Source organism: Haliaeetus leucocephalus, unplaced genomic scaffold (assembly GCF_000737465.1).
Source record: "Haliaeetus leucocephalus isolate CR32 unplaced genomic scaffold, Haliaeetus_leucocephalus-4.0 Scaffold306, whole genome shotgun sequence".
NCBI lineage: Eukaryota > Metazoa > Chordata > Aves > Accipitriformes > Accipitridae > Haliaeetus > Haliaeetus leucocephalus.
In genome coordinates, this window is record NW_010972742.1 from 10310031 (window position 1) to 10323578 (window position 13548).

A 13548-nucleotide genomic window follows, 5' to 3' on the forward strand; every position below is an offset into this window, starting at 1 on the left:
CTTCCAGGCAGTCGTCTAGCGCCCGCCACGTCCCGAGGAAAGGGCTCTGCAGCTCAAACGCGTGGCAGGTGAAGGACTGCTGCTCAGTTTTAACCAGCAGCTGCTCATTAGAGAGAAAATCGGCATCAGTATTCCCTTGGCATCCTCCCTCTGCCACTCTTAAAGACCTTCCTCATATCCCTGTCACTCAGCCCTCTTCCAGAGTAGACGTGGTTGATGTAGCTGTGCCTTCGCAGAAGCTGTTCTGGACCACGGAGGGATCCCGTTCCCTGCCCTGAACAGTCCCCTTTCCTCCCAGTCCTTTCCAAGACGGGAGGGTGAGAACTGCGCACTCGGGACGCAGCACACAGCCCATTTATGCCGTGGAGCTGGTCTCTGCTCTCCCCTCCTTTCCTTGAGCCTGGTGTGCTGCTGTTCCCTAAGCAGAAATTTCTGCACGATTGTTTCACAACCAAAATGTCTCATTGCCGAATGAAACTAGTCAGCGAAGGGCTCATCTTCTGATGTTTTCCCACAAGCAACACTATGTTTATTGACACCAAATTCCATCTACCAGTCTGTCTCATAAGATCCTCCTGCAATTCTTCACTCAGCCTTATATTATTATTACACTGAATAACCTCACCAGTGGATGTTATCACCTTCCCAATTCATTACTTCTTCCCAATTATTTCACATATTGGCTAGCCAACTGTTGACTTCCCTCCACCCCCAAAAAAACTCCAACTCTTCCATTTTTTGTATTTTAAACTGTTGTTTGTCCATGTGTTGACATCCCCCCTTTTCCCATAGCAGCTTTTCTTCCTTAAGCACCTTGAGCAAAGTCATGATCAAGTGCATTTTGGAACTTCAAGCAGACTACCAACAAAATCCCCTTTATCCCCTGCTTGTTGATGCCATTAGAACAATTCCAATAGTTTTGAAGCATGACATCCCTGTACAAAAACTGTATTGACTCTTCCCCAAAATTTACCCACTGATGCTGCATCATAGCATCTATCAATTTGTTAAGTGCAAGTGCTGCGTTCACCTGGCTGTAGTTTGCCACATCTGCCCTGAGACTCATTTCAGAAGCTGTTGTCACATTTGCCATGGGTACTGAGGGAGGGATTACTATCCCAGCTCATAGCTAGGTTTATTCATCCCTGAGCTCCCTTAGAAGCCATAGGTGGCACCGTCCTGGCAACTTGTTACTGCTCATTTCATCTGAACTTTAATCTCTCCTAAAAGCACTTCAGTTCTAAACAGATTCTCTGTTGAGCTCCCCATGTGGAAGTATTCCTGTATGAACCCCCCTAGCTCTTTCACAGCAAACAACTCTTCCCCCCCCCCCCCCCCCCCGCTGGGACTTTATCCTCAGGTCAGACCTTCCTTTTACTGTGCATCACATCTGCTGACTCTGGCAGTCTCCCTGCTCCTGATTTTTTCAAATTTGTGCCAGTTTTATGACTTGAATGTTCTTCATATTCCATTTTCCTTTGCATGATTTTGGGGTTTGTTTTTTTCTGTTTGCTTTTTTTCACATTTCACCTGCCAAATCTTATTCTTTCATCTTTTACATTTGGACACAAGTTCAGTTCATAAAGGATTTTCTCTTACTCTACAAGCAACCCACACAGTGCTGTTTAATCACACCAACCTCTTTTCATCCTCTCAAACCTGTTTTGATGGGTGGTAAATACTTGCTCCTGTCCCAAATGTGGTGTCTTACACTGTCTCCATGCCACCTGCAAGCATTTAAGTCTCCTAGCTGTCCCTTTTACCTTCACCAGTTTCATTTAAAATTAAATCGCCACCACAGAGGAAAACTTGGAAGTATAATCTTGTGGGTGCGTTAAAGGCTCAAATATCATTAAGCCTTGTTTCAGTCCACAGGTGAATGAGGGGTGTGTACAGAGAGTACTCCATGCTTCAGAGAACCAAGGAATAAAAGATACAGATGCAGTTCTTTTTACCTGGAGGAAGCATCTTAGATGAAGATTATCTCCATCAGGGTAAGTCCCTGAAATGGCAGCTCATTTACCAGTACTGAACAGGCCTCCTTCCAAGGTAAGTGACCATGTACTCTAACCCTGTGCTTTTTAAATACTTGCCCATATGAGGATATCCATGTCGGCCTGGTTTCTTGAAGAGGGGAAAGAAGGTCCTTTATGAGCCTCATCCTCTGAAAAACCATATTGGCTATATGAAGTGGAGCTGCCATGTTCAAGTGTAACTGGTTCCTTTGTGACACACCTTACAAAAAGGGAAGATCTCTGTAAATTACAAAGATCTTCTGCCAGAATTGTTGATCACACAACTTCCCACACCAATCAGGAAAAACTGTTCTGCAGGCAGTGACATGGTTACTGCAGTCCCCAGGACCTTTTTAAGAGTCAAAATCCCTGTAGCCAATTCCCTCCTCTGGTACAAGGTTACACACTGAAATTGGAACCTGTGTTATTTCACCAAGCCCTTTTGGGATGTCCAGGCAACTTGCTACTTTTCATTCAGTTGATGGTCTGACAGACCTCTGACATAGTGGGCATCTTCCCTCCCTGCCTGCTTCACCCCATCCTCCCATCCCCCTCCCTTCCACATTCACTGGGATCAAGATTGCCCTAAGCACCCACCACCCTAGTTTTGCAGACTCTTTAGCTTGAGTCTTACCCTTCCTTCATTCCCTTCATCTGCTGCTCAAGAGCAATCTACCTGTTGCCCCATCAGGACTTCATCTGCAGTCTATCTTTGTCCTCGTTTCTTATTGCAGCAACATTACAAACATTAGGACTAACCATTTTCCCTGCTCAGTGCTGCAGAAGTGTTTAAACGCTCTAAGACTGCACTTCAGTTTGCTAAACATGATTACTGATAACACAATGGAAAACTGGCATGACAAATAGCAGCCTTTTAAAAAGGCAAGAAAAAAAAAAAAACAGTCAGTACTTCTGCCCTTCTCAATCGATTACCTCAAATACAAAAAATACTCCTTATGTCCCATTTTACATTCATCAAAAACTGTGCCGTTCATTTAAAGCAAATAATTGAATGTTTCCTTACAAAAAAAAAAATCACCCATTACAGGAAAATTTGATTAGGTCCTGCTTGACTTCTTCATACTTAAGGGCATTTTAGGCTGCCTAAACAGAAAGTTACAGTATATCCATGAATTGAGTTGCAACTTGACAATGTGCCTACCAAGTGAACTTCCAGCAGGAAGCTTCCGAAGTTCTTTGTTATTTCCTAAGATGCTTCAAGCTAAAGTATGAAAACCCACCCAAATACTAATAATTAAGAACTTCCTGTGCAGATATTTGAAATGTAATATAATATTGGAAGTCCACAGCAGTTCAATTTTTCTGACAGATTGAATACAAGCAAGACCAACATTGCAACATGAAGTGGCAAAGTGAATCCTGATTGAAAAATTAAAATTCTTCACAGCTTTTACCAAAAAAAAATTAAATACCTATTTCACTAAGCACTTTGAGAAAGGCTCTGCATTAAGCATTCAGCAGCTCACATTCTTCTACTGTGAAGCAAGGCTAACACCTGACACTAAATTATCCATTTAGTTCTTCAGGAAACTCAGTTGATATTCCTTATATTTCTAAGGCAAAAATGAAAAAGAAAAAACTTTCAGATTATGTATGACAAAATGTCTGAAAAGAAAAACAGGCGTGTACTCTGCAAGTCAAATCCTCCTCCCATATTATTTTTACTCATTACTACATTAAAAAAAAAATCAAAAAGTGATTCTTGGATTGATGGCATCTCTTTAAAAAAAAGAATAAATAACTCAAATTACCAAATATTAGATCATTTAAACATATCTGCACGTCACTATAGTATTTGCTATGCTTACGGGGGAAGCCACGAGGGCAACCACATCCACACACAGCTGACTACCTGAGCTTTCCTACAACTACTTTATATACAAAGGTTTCATAACAAGGCGGCTAATCCAGCCTTCTAAAAATACTGGTTGCTTAAAGCACGATCTCCAGCAGCCCTTCTCTGAAGGCAGTGACATACTATAGCTTGCCTGTATGCACAGATCCCAGATGGTCCCCTACACCCCACTCCAGTTTCTGGTGCATTGGTTCCTACTGAGTAGGTATTTCCAACATCCAAGTGTGACTGTGCTCTGAAAGCAGCTGGAAGGGAATGGGAGAAAGCTAGAGAGTAGTAGACAATGATTCATTCCAACCTTTACTTTGTTTGCACCCCCACCCCCCCCTTTTTTTTTTTTTAAATATAACCTCCATGCAGAGTTCTCCAGAGTACCTGCTGATGCTGGAGCCTGCCTTCCGGCCTTGGCACTGCCACAGATACTTCTAGCCACATGGGAGGAAAAGCTTTTGCTACATGACTTTTTTTTTTTTTTTTTTTAAACTTTTAGGCCAACAACGTGTTCTCATCTGAACATTACAGTTAATGAGTCCTATCAAGAATTTCTAACAAAAACTGTACATGAGTTTACAAACGTATTAACATATAAATAACGAGAAGCTTCCTGCCTGGAGCCTCCACAGTAGTCTTTTTGCTTGAGAATATAATACTGGAAGGGTAGACCCAATCCCTTTCCACAGCACCAGTCAGAGCTGGCTTAGTTCAGTCAGCCGTTCTGCTCAAGCATCACAGGGTTTTTCTTCTTCAGTGCCTCTGGCTTCAATAAGCAGTCTGTCATTACTGTGCAAAAGCAAGAGTCCAATGCCTTTGAGAAGGAATCCTGCTGCTAAGAGGCCTGTGCCACCCAGTCATCGTTCTGGTCCGAGCTCTTGCTGGAAGGTCCGTTTCTTCTCCCGACAGTGTTTCTTGTGAGCAGGCCAGTCTTTTTGCTGGCATTGTGACCCACAGTACCTTGCTACCTGGCATCGGCCACAAATATTGAATTCACGTAACTAGGAAGAACACAAGACAGCGTTAGTGAGCCTGTTCAGTACTAAGGAGCACCCCTACATCATTTCCCAAGTAGGTCTGCATCCATCGCAAACATGACCATCCCACCATGACTGTCAGAGGGGTAAAAGACTTTTGAAGCGATTGCATTTGTTTGATTTCACAGCTGGTCTTGCAGAATGGGCTTAAGAGACAAAATATTTGAGTGCTTTACATTTGTTCTCACAGTGCTACCTTTTTGTCCACTTAAGTTCTGTTTTCAACTACAAACATCTTAAATTCAGAAATGATTAGGAGGGCTGCACAAGCTCAGCCATTGCCAAACCTACAGTTATCCAGGAAGCTTTCGTATGCAGACCCAAATAAAAGGCAAAGCTCACCCTTTTTCAAATAGAGGGCATTTAAGACAATTCTTGCTAACGTTCCCTTTCGCAAAGAAAAAAGTGAAACACAAAGATTTTAGCCTACTCGGCATTTGTTATCACAAGAAAAGCCCTTCTTATTCATAGATAAGGACATCTGTCTGACAAAGAGGCACAGCACTTGGACATCTAATTCTCTGCCATTCTCTCACTATATATATTGCTTCGTTTCATCTACCTACAGCGAAGGACTAGAACTAGCTTTCCTCCCAGTTCTCCCCTGAATAACGGCCACTCACATTCACCCTCTTCTCATGAAAGGTTAAGCATGTTATTTTTTTATTTCACTACTGCCCAAAACCTCTTACAATCTTTCTCTTGTCTTATACAGCTGCTTGGTCATTCCAGCTCTGGGTCCCAAGAGGAATGTGTCCACCTGTCTTTTCGTACACTCTGCAGAAATCACACTCCTCCCAGTAAACCGCTAGGTCATTTACTGTTCCAATCCAAAATTACATTCTCTCAAACAGAAAATTATCATAGTGATTCATGCCAAAGAAAACCCAAGTTAAAAAGAATTATTGCTTTTAGCAACTGAATGGCACACTTAAAACTTTACATTTTAAGAAACAAATCCCTGGACACACACGGTAGCCTTAGTCATTACATGCTTACTTTCAACTCTTTTGAACACACCTGTTTTTCAATCATTGTGCATGGGGGGTAGTGACATTCATAATATGTGCATGAGTTCTCTTCCTCCTCCACAACATCCCCATTAGCGTTGTAATATCGTGTTACATTCAGTACAGGAAACTGCTCTTCTATAGGATCTGTAGGAAGCTGTTGGATTGCCAGCCAATACAGACTTTGTTCCCTGTAAAAAACAGGTACAGATTTGGTCCATAAATTCATAATAAGCATACAGGGAAACCGATTCCAAATTAATTAATAAAGTAAGTAGGGTTAACATTGTATTTAGCCTGTTAAGCCTCAGACTACACATACTCATCTATTGGATATTTTTAGCATTATTTTAGCCTAAATGAAAAAACCATAAGAAAGTATCTATCAAGAAACACTTCTATCAAGCAAATTATTTCTGTGTAAATGGCTTGAAGTTTGTTTCTTGTTCTTGAAGTCCCAGAATCATTGGAAGCATCACTGTAGCATCATTGCCACTCACTACATCTTCTCAAAATCAGTTTAATAAGCTCTGAACATCCCTATCTTACGGGTGCTTCAAGTGTTTCAAGAGAAGCGTCCAGTGTGATGTTAAGTCTACAGGTCTCCCACCAAAAATGAACATGCCTTCGTTACATCATAGATTAACGAAATCCATCCTGGCATTAACAGTTTGATGTGCTTTGAGTAGCATTAGCGCAACATGGCATGTAGGAAGTTCCCACAACCTACTAGTGAAAAGGCAATGGAAGCTGATCCCAGGAACTCATTTGGTTTCAACCCAAATACACGATTACAAGTGTAAGCATTTTGCAGCTGCTGACTTCTACAGATTGTGTTAAAATTTTGGTGCCTGAGGACGAGAGCCACAAGCCAGTAAAATCTGCAGACTTAATTCAGCATGCCCAGATGCCATCACTCAAGTGGAAGGGAATGCAGGCTTCCCGTTTCACTGCGGTGACAACATCTGGCACAGCAGGATGCTACATAAGAATACCATGGGGCTAGATGGCCCCTTCACAGCTACCATGTGCAGTGAGTATTAACTCTGTTCCCCAGGTGAGGAAGCTAAGACTCATAGTGATGTGTCGGTAGCCCAAGGTCAAATAAAAAAAGGCTCTGCCAAGAAGAAAATCACTAAAGGAAGGAGACAACAATTTACTATATTCTCAATTTTTTTTGATGGCAACCCCCTGCCAAATATTGACGTACCTTTGTTTACTAGAGATTTCTTCAGCTTTGGGTTTCCACCCCCAAGGAACTAGGCGCAGATTGTCTAGGCGGTTGTCCACTGTCACCGAATTCAGATGTACCACCTGAAATCCAGGAGCAATCCCTCCCCGGTGTCTCTCCCTGGATGAGACAAAAACAGCTTGTAGGTCAGTGGTGAACAAGACTCCATAGCTAAAAAGCAAAGAATCACACTAATTCCAGAAGAAACGCTGCAGCCTGCTGTCTGGTGTCACTGAACAGTCGCAGTAAAACTTGGGTTGCCAACAGAGTACAGTGGCTACTGCAGAATATCAACTCTGAGAAGGAAGAGACTTGTTCTAGGATGTTATTTTCATAATAAAAGAGTTGAATCAAAAGACAACCATGGTATATTATAATTGTAAGCATATTGCAAAGAAAGTTCCAGAGACTACTAGTGCAGTTACTGCAAGAGCATCTATGCAATTATTGTGTTCCACAGAGCAGACTTGAAAGGTGTCAATACTGCTTTATTTTTTTAATGGGAAATTCTATCCAGCACATTTATGCAAGTTTGGCACAGGTGTGAAGTCACAGAGTTTGTTAGGTATGAAGAAATGTCTCTTAACAAGCAACAGGACAGAGGTTTCACCAACTATGCAAATGCTTTTTAGACTCTAATTGTGCATAAGACAAAGTCTGCAATGACTCCACAATTGACCAAGAGACATCTGAAAGTTGCTCAAAACCAAAGGAGGACTATTAGCAAGGATGGCTGCACATTAAGTCCTGTTGCGATTCTTCCCTGTTGCCTTCTAACAGTTTTAATTTCCCATTCCACCTTCTTTTTATCTCTCCTTTCTCTGTTTCAAGAAGTATCAAGTTCGCTGTCAAGCACCCTTATGCCTGGACAAGTTTCTGTACCACTTCTTGCAGGAATCCCTTTCTCACCTGAAAAGTAAGGCTTGGACAGAAATTGTGTCTTGGTACATTTGCTACACCGTGATTAATTTCACAGCATGGAGAGAACATACTGGCAGCAACCAAGGACAATGTAAAACTGACAGCGCTATCTGAGGGTTACCCAGCATATCCTTCTAGGAGACCATTCCAACAGCTACTTACAACTTTACCCAAGTCTAGTTTGCATGCTGCTTCCTGCTCAGCATTTACTGAATATTTCAATTTAAATGGCTCATCCAATTTTGAAGAGATACGATTTTCCCAAGTTAAAAAATTCCCAATTCCCCCTCCCCCCCTTTAAAAAGCTCTACCATTTTCCAGCAAAACAGGAAAATTTATTTAGATGTGACTGACAATGAAAAATGTAGTCTTTTGTCAAAATCCATCCAGATACAGTTACATTATATACCTTGGGGGAAAGGAAAACACTTGCAATTCACATATGCCCCAAAACTTCCTAGAATTTAATGAGTAAAATTCCCTTGGAGACACTACACGCAGCACTCACACACAGCCCATGCTCTAGTTCATAGGCAAAGCAATTCTTCCTGTACCAGCAGCCCTGCACGAGAACAGAGCTTAGGGAGTCTTTTGGGCCTCCACAGAACAGGGGGAAGCTCTCCCCTTTGAAGGTAAAAAGAATAAAATCCTTCTTTGGGGGAAGGAAGAAAAAAACAAAAAACACACACACACACAAGCAAACAAACTATGGAAAGGAGTCTGCTGAAAGGGGCCCTAAAGGAGGAAAAGCTACTTTTGAGTTGTTGAAGGCTACCAGAGGGTCTGGCAAAGGAAATCAGGAACCGTGAGGGCTACAAGTGGGAACCCAGGAGGCACACGGACACAAAAGGATGAAGGTGAACATCACAGACAGACACAGAGACAGGGAAGGAGTTAAGGTTCTTAGACTGAGACTAGGACAAAGCGCCAACAAGAGAGATGGGATAGATATGAACGAGGAATCTGGTAGGAGGAGACAGAAGTTCAGAGCAAGAGCAAACTGTGCAGGAGGGGAAAGGGAGGAGGGGAGTCTAAGACCAAGTTAAGAAATATTTCTTAAATGGATTAGATAATGAGAGTTTAAGAAAGGTTGGAGTTGGGGAAGAGAGAGAATTACAAGAGATTGCCCATGACACCAGGAAGTCACAGCAGAGTAGCACATGCCTACCCCTGCTCCTACGAAGTCTAGCTCTGCACCCACAACCCCCATAAGCAAATATGGGTAAAATTTACTAGCACAGTGAACCTGTCTTCCTCACTTTGTAAAAACCCACATTCGTCTACATTGCTGTCGGTTTTTCTATTACCTCAAGTGACAAAGGTCTTAAAGTAAGCATGGAAATTGGGGCTGGCTAATGACCAGTGAAAGCGTTAATAGTACCACTCGACTGAGATGCCAGAATTACTATTGGCAAATTCAGGATGGTCCCTTTTCTCCATACACCTCAAGCAACCTTTGAATGCACAAGCACGCACTACTCCTCTCCCTAGACCTACGCTTCAAAAGTGCGCAGCATGGACCATCTCCAGAAGTGAATCAGAAATGTGCAGTGAAGGACAGGTTTCATGGAAGAAACAGCCTTGCTAATGCAGCCAACTCTCCTGCAGAGCTGTAGCTTCTACCTCTACCACCACACCTGAGCTCATGCAAGATGCCAGGCAAAACACTGAAACCAAAATTTTTCAGAGAATTAACTGGATACTGTTCTTTTTTTATTTTAGCAGCTAACTTGAGAAGTAAGGCCCATAATAAGCACCAAGCACAGACAACAGCAATTCAAGTCAACAGGAGCCATAACTGAGTAGATTATAGGCAGTATGATAAGTGCTCAAAAAAAAAAAAAAAAAATGGAAATTGGGTCTTATGTCTTTTTGAACACACAGTTAGTGACTTATGACTAATCTCCTGATGCTGCTGTTCCCCAGGGAACATCACTACACCCAGCCAAAATACAGCAAGCTGGGATTTCTATACAGGGAACAGGGCGAGAAGACAACAGACTTATTCTGCAGGTCCCTAGCCAGAGACATTCAAATCCTGCTTTGGAGGAGCTAAGAGTCCATCCTGAAAACACAGCAAGCACAAGAGAGGCTGCATGAAGTTCTTCCAGAAAGAATATCTGCAGCAGATGTGGGTATTTTTCAGATCTTGGTTCCCATTTAGTACCGCAGTTCACTATCTGCAGAGGTCAGAAAGAGGGCTTTGGGGGAAGAGTGGGAGAAGGTCCCTGTCATTGCCGCAGCTTTGGTAGCTACCAGCTTCCTATTTTGAGGGCTGTACTACGTGAACAATGATACCTGCTTAACAAAATTAAAAAAAACCAAAAAAATTAAAACATTTTAAAATCTGCTTTACTGGAAACAGTATCCAACACATGCCTACTCACTTCATCTTAAACCAGAAGCACACAGTCAGGTTGGTTTTTTCAGAGTGCACTGATTTTTTGGAGTATGTTTGAGGGAGAACAGTTAAGTTACACTCCTGCACCTGCAGTAATTCAAGTTCTTTGCTTTTAATTCACCCAAGAAGTAAGGCTGGCACTGGAAAGAGTAATGACTGCTACTGCCCATCTCCTGTCTTTCAAAGGCTCCAAAACCTTCAGGACCTGCCACTAAAATACATTTCTGTTTTGTTTTCAAAGCAGTCCCCAGTGCAGGTAAGTAAAACTGAACAACGTGCCTATTCTTTTTAGGAGGAGCAGTAACTACATAGCACCTGTAGCCAAGAGACTTTCTAAAGATGTTAAGAAACTCAGTCACAAAGGTATACTAACCTGCATTGTGTTAGCTTGTAATTAAAGATCACAGCAAAATTTACACCCTCAAAGGGATCAAACTGAATTTACAGAAACAGCTGAAAATTTCTAGTCGAAGAATTTGACTTTGCAATTTCAGAACCGCAGCTCTGCTTGCCTGACAGTTTACGCCCTGCCTTTGTGACTTTCAAAAATCCCTATTACACACACAATCTCCGAATTTTTAACACCAGTGCATGCTAGAGTGACACAATTTGAATTACGTAACTGAGTATGTTAGAATTATTTCCTAATTTAAGTAAAATGAACGAGAAGAGGCAAGGACTGGGCTGTGTAATAAGCAAACAGCTGGACTGTCATCATCTACACAGCCTTCAACAGTCAGCTGGAATAATTTTAAGGTGCTGTTTAGTGCTACTTACAGGTGACAATTATTACTGTATGAGGTTCACAGTTAGTAGCTCACAGTGATTTACCCCATATACTGTAGCCGACTTTGTAATAATTTTCAAAGTTATATGTGCAACAAGATTAAACATTAACAGATGCAGGTTAAAATCCATATTTAATGAGCAGATTGTAAATAATAATAATAGTCTCTGATATTCTTCCTGTCTCCCTCCTCTTGTACAGGGACTAAGTTTGGGGAATAAGAAGTAACCTGGAACAATAAAGAAAGCAGAGCTATATCTTGGGCACTATGACTTCTAAGTATAGTTTATGGAACTGAACAGAAAACATGCTTAATTTCTTGAAAAAGGCTTTTAAAAGAAATAACAGTTCTCTTCAGCATACCCCGTCCTTTCTACAAACCCATGAACATATCTAGAGAGAGCAATGTATTAGTTCACCAGATGAACTAATTTCTCACAAGCAAGCAAGTTGGCCTCTGAATCTAAACTGGCAGCTACAAAGGATATCAAGCAATGATTCTTAGAATATGGAAAATAAGATGTAGCAGCTGATATGAAGCATCATCAGCATCACTTCAGGCAGCTTTCCAGAAGGCCAAACAAAAAAAACCCCCAAAGTTTTAAGTTACGAGAGGTTCTATCTCTCTCCAGTGCTCTGCCAGTTCTCACTGGTGCCAATAAGACATACCTGACTACCACAGGACAAAAAAAAAAAAACAAAACCCAAAAAAACTCAAAAGGTTAGTCTTCACCTGTTAAATGGAGCTAGTTCCCGGTTCCCCCACCTCTGAACTGAATGAAGTTTTAGTAGCATTTCTCAGATTTAAAGTCTCTACTAGAATATTCCTCACCTATCACTGTTTTCCCTGGGAATAACTTTTTTACAGGGACTCAGCTGTTTGAAGGCTCAGTGCAAAACCAAACCGTAGTAAGATCTATGGGCACCCCCTGTGCTGGGTTTCCAAGCGAGTGTAGCTGCAAGCCACCTGAGAACTTAAAATACTACAAGCAGAGCAATAAACAACACACAAGTTGCTGGCAGCAAACTCCACCTTTAAGTGAACCCTTAAAGTTTTAGCTCTCCTTACGATACCTACCAAAGCAGCTCATGCAGCAGACGGCCAGATCCCCTTCCACGATTTTTGTCAAAAGCGTAAGCAAATATTTTAGCACCATTTCCATCAGCATCTACCTCCATCCGAGCCTAGAGAAAAAGGGAAAGGCTGTGAGAACATCCAACACCGAGTAGCAGACCACATGTTCCATTGGGATACAGGAAGGGCCCAACACTTAACACTTGTCTCCTAGAGGTCACTTGACCTTAATGGAATTTGAGTTGTTTCAAGCCTCCAAGGGGAGCCAACCAGCTCTGCTATCGTCATTTACGAAGATGGAAAAGGGAAGAAAGGAGGCTGTGCACAGCAGGAGTCCCGCTTGGACAAAGAACAGCAACAATCCAGTTGTGAGCCCGTAGGGCCAGGATCCATTCTCCACTCTGGCGCAGATTTTCTGTACAGCCATCAGCAAGCCACCAAGGCTTTGTTCTCAATGTTGCTTTATACCAATCTAATTAGGGGTTGCTAGTGAAAGGAGTGGTCCTGCCGTCTTTTCTCCACTCCATAACTTTGTGCTGGCGCTAATGCTCGCAAACTGTACTAAGGACGAGACAAATTTAGGATACTCGCAGTGTACTACCATGCTCAGTGACAGCACACACTTACAGTGAGCTACCACAGAGGAGGAATGGGCAAACACAGTGTTTTCTGGTAGCAGCATTGCCACAGCACTTAAAACTCCTAAGAGCAGCTCTGAAGTACCCGCTATGCTACAGGCACCAAGCAAAAGACGGTCCCTCCTCCAAAAAAAACTTAGTTTTAGATTTTGTAATCAAGAACTCTCTCACTTGCAAAGCCGTGGTAGTAATACCCTCTTTCAGTGGATGTTAAGAGAAAACATTTTTCCTGGTCCCATAATAAGTTACAATAAAAGAAGTTTTTCTCATCTAAGACAGAGTGCAGAGTGAAAATTTTTAAAGTTTCCCAAACCAAATAAGGGAAGACAAATTGTTGGTTCTCAAAAGGTATACAGATAAAAAGCTGAAAACAAAAAACTGTATAATAAATTAGTTGGGTTTAAAGTAACACTCATCTAAAACGAAAAAGCAGAACCCTTCCTGCTGGAAAGCATTCACACTGGCATTTCGATAATTTCAAGCTCCCCCCTCCACCAAAGCAGGAAAATCAGGGGGCAAAACGCTTCCATAAGCGGTTCTATTTAAGCGTGTTGCACAGAAAGCAA

General features: G+C 42.0%; 1 protein-coding gene across 1 annotated transcript; it reads right to left on the minus strand.

Moving 5' to 3' along the window:
- Positions 1-4227: 4227 nt before the first annotated feature.
- Positions 4228-13255, minus strand: ZMYND19 (zinc finger, MYND-type containing 19). Its single transcript, XM_010571053.1, has 4 exons — positions 12348-13255; positions 7140-7280; positions 5940-6120; positions 4228-4883 (listed from the first exon to the last, which is right to left on the minus strand). The coding sequence occupies exons 1-4, from the start codon at positions 12446-12448 to the stop codon at positions 4740-4742; spliced, it is 567 nt and encodes a 188-aa protein (XP_010569355.1). The 5' UTR covers positions 12449-13255; the 3' UTR covers positions 4228-4739.
- Between the last annotated feature and the right edge of the window lie 293 nt (positions 13256-13548).

Bases quoted from the DNA above. Each gene is read 5' to 3' on its own strand.
- ZMYND19 (XM_010571053.1), bottom strand. From the start codon at position 12,448: ATGGAGGTAGATGCTGATGGAAATGGTGCTAAAATATTTGCTTACGCT. The intron at 7,281-12,347 runs GTAGGTATCGTA...TGTCTCATCCAG, and splicing joins CTGCTGCATGAGCTGCTTTG to GGAGAGACACCGGGGAGGGA. The intron at 4,884-5,939 runs GTGTGTTCAAAA...TGTTCTTCCTAG, and splicing joins GCACAATGATTGAAAAACAG to TTACGTGAATTCAATATTTG.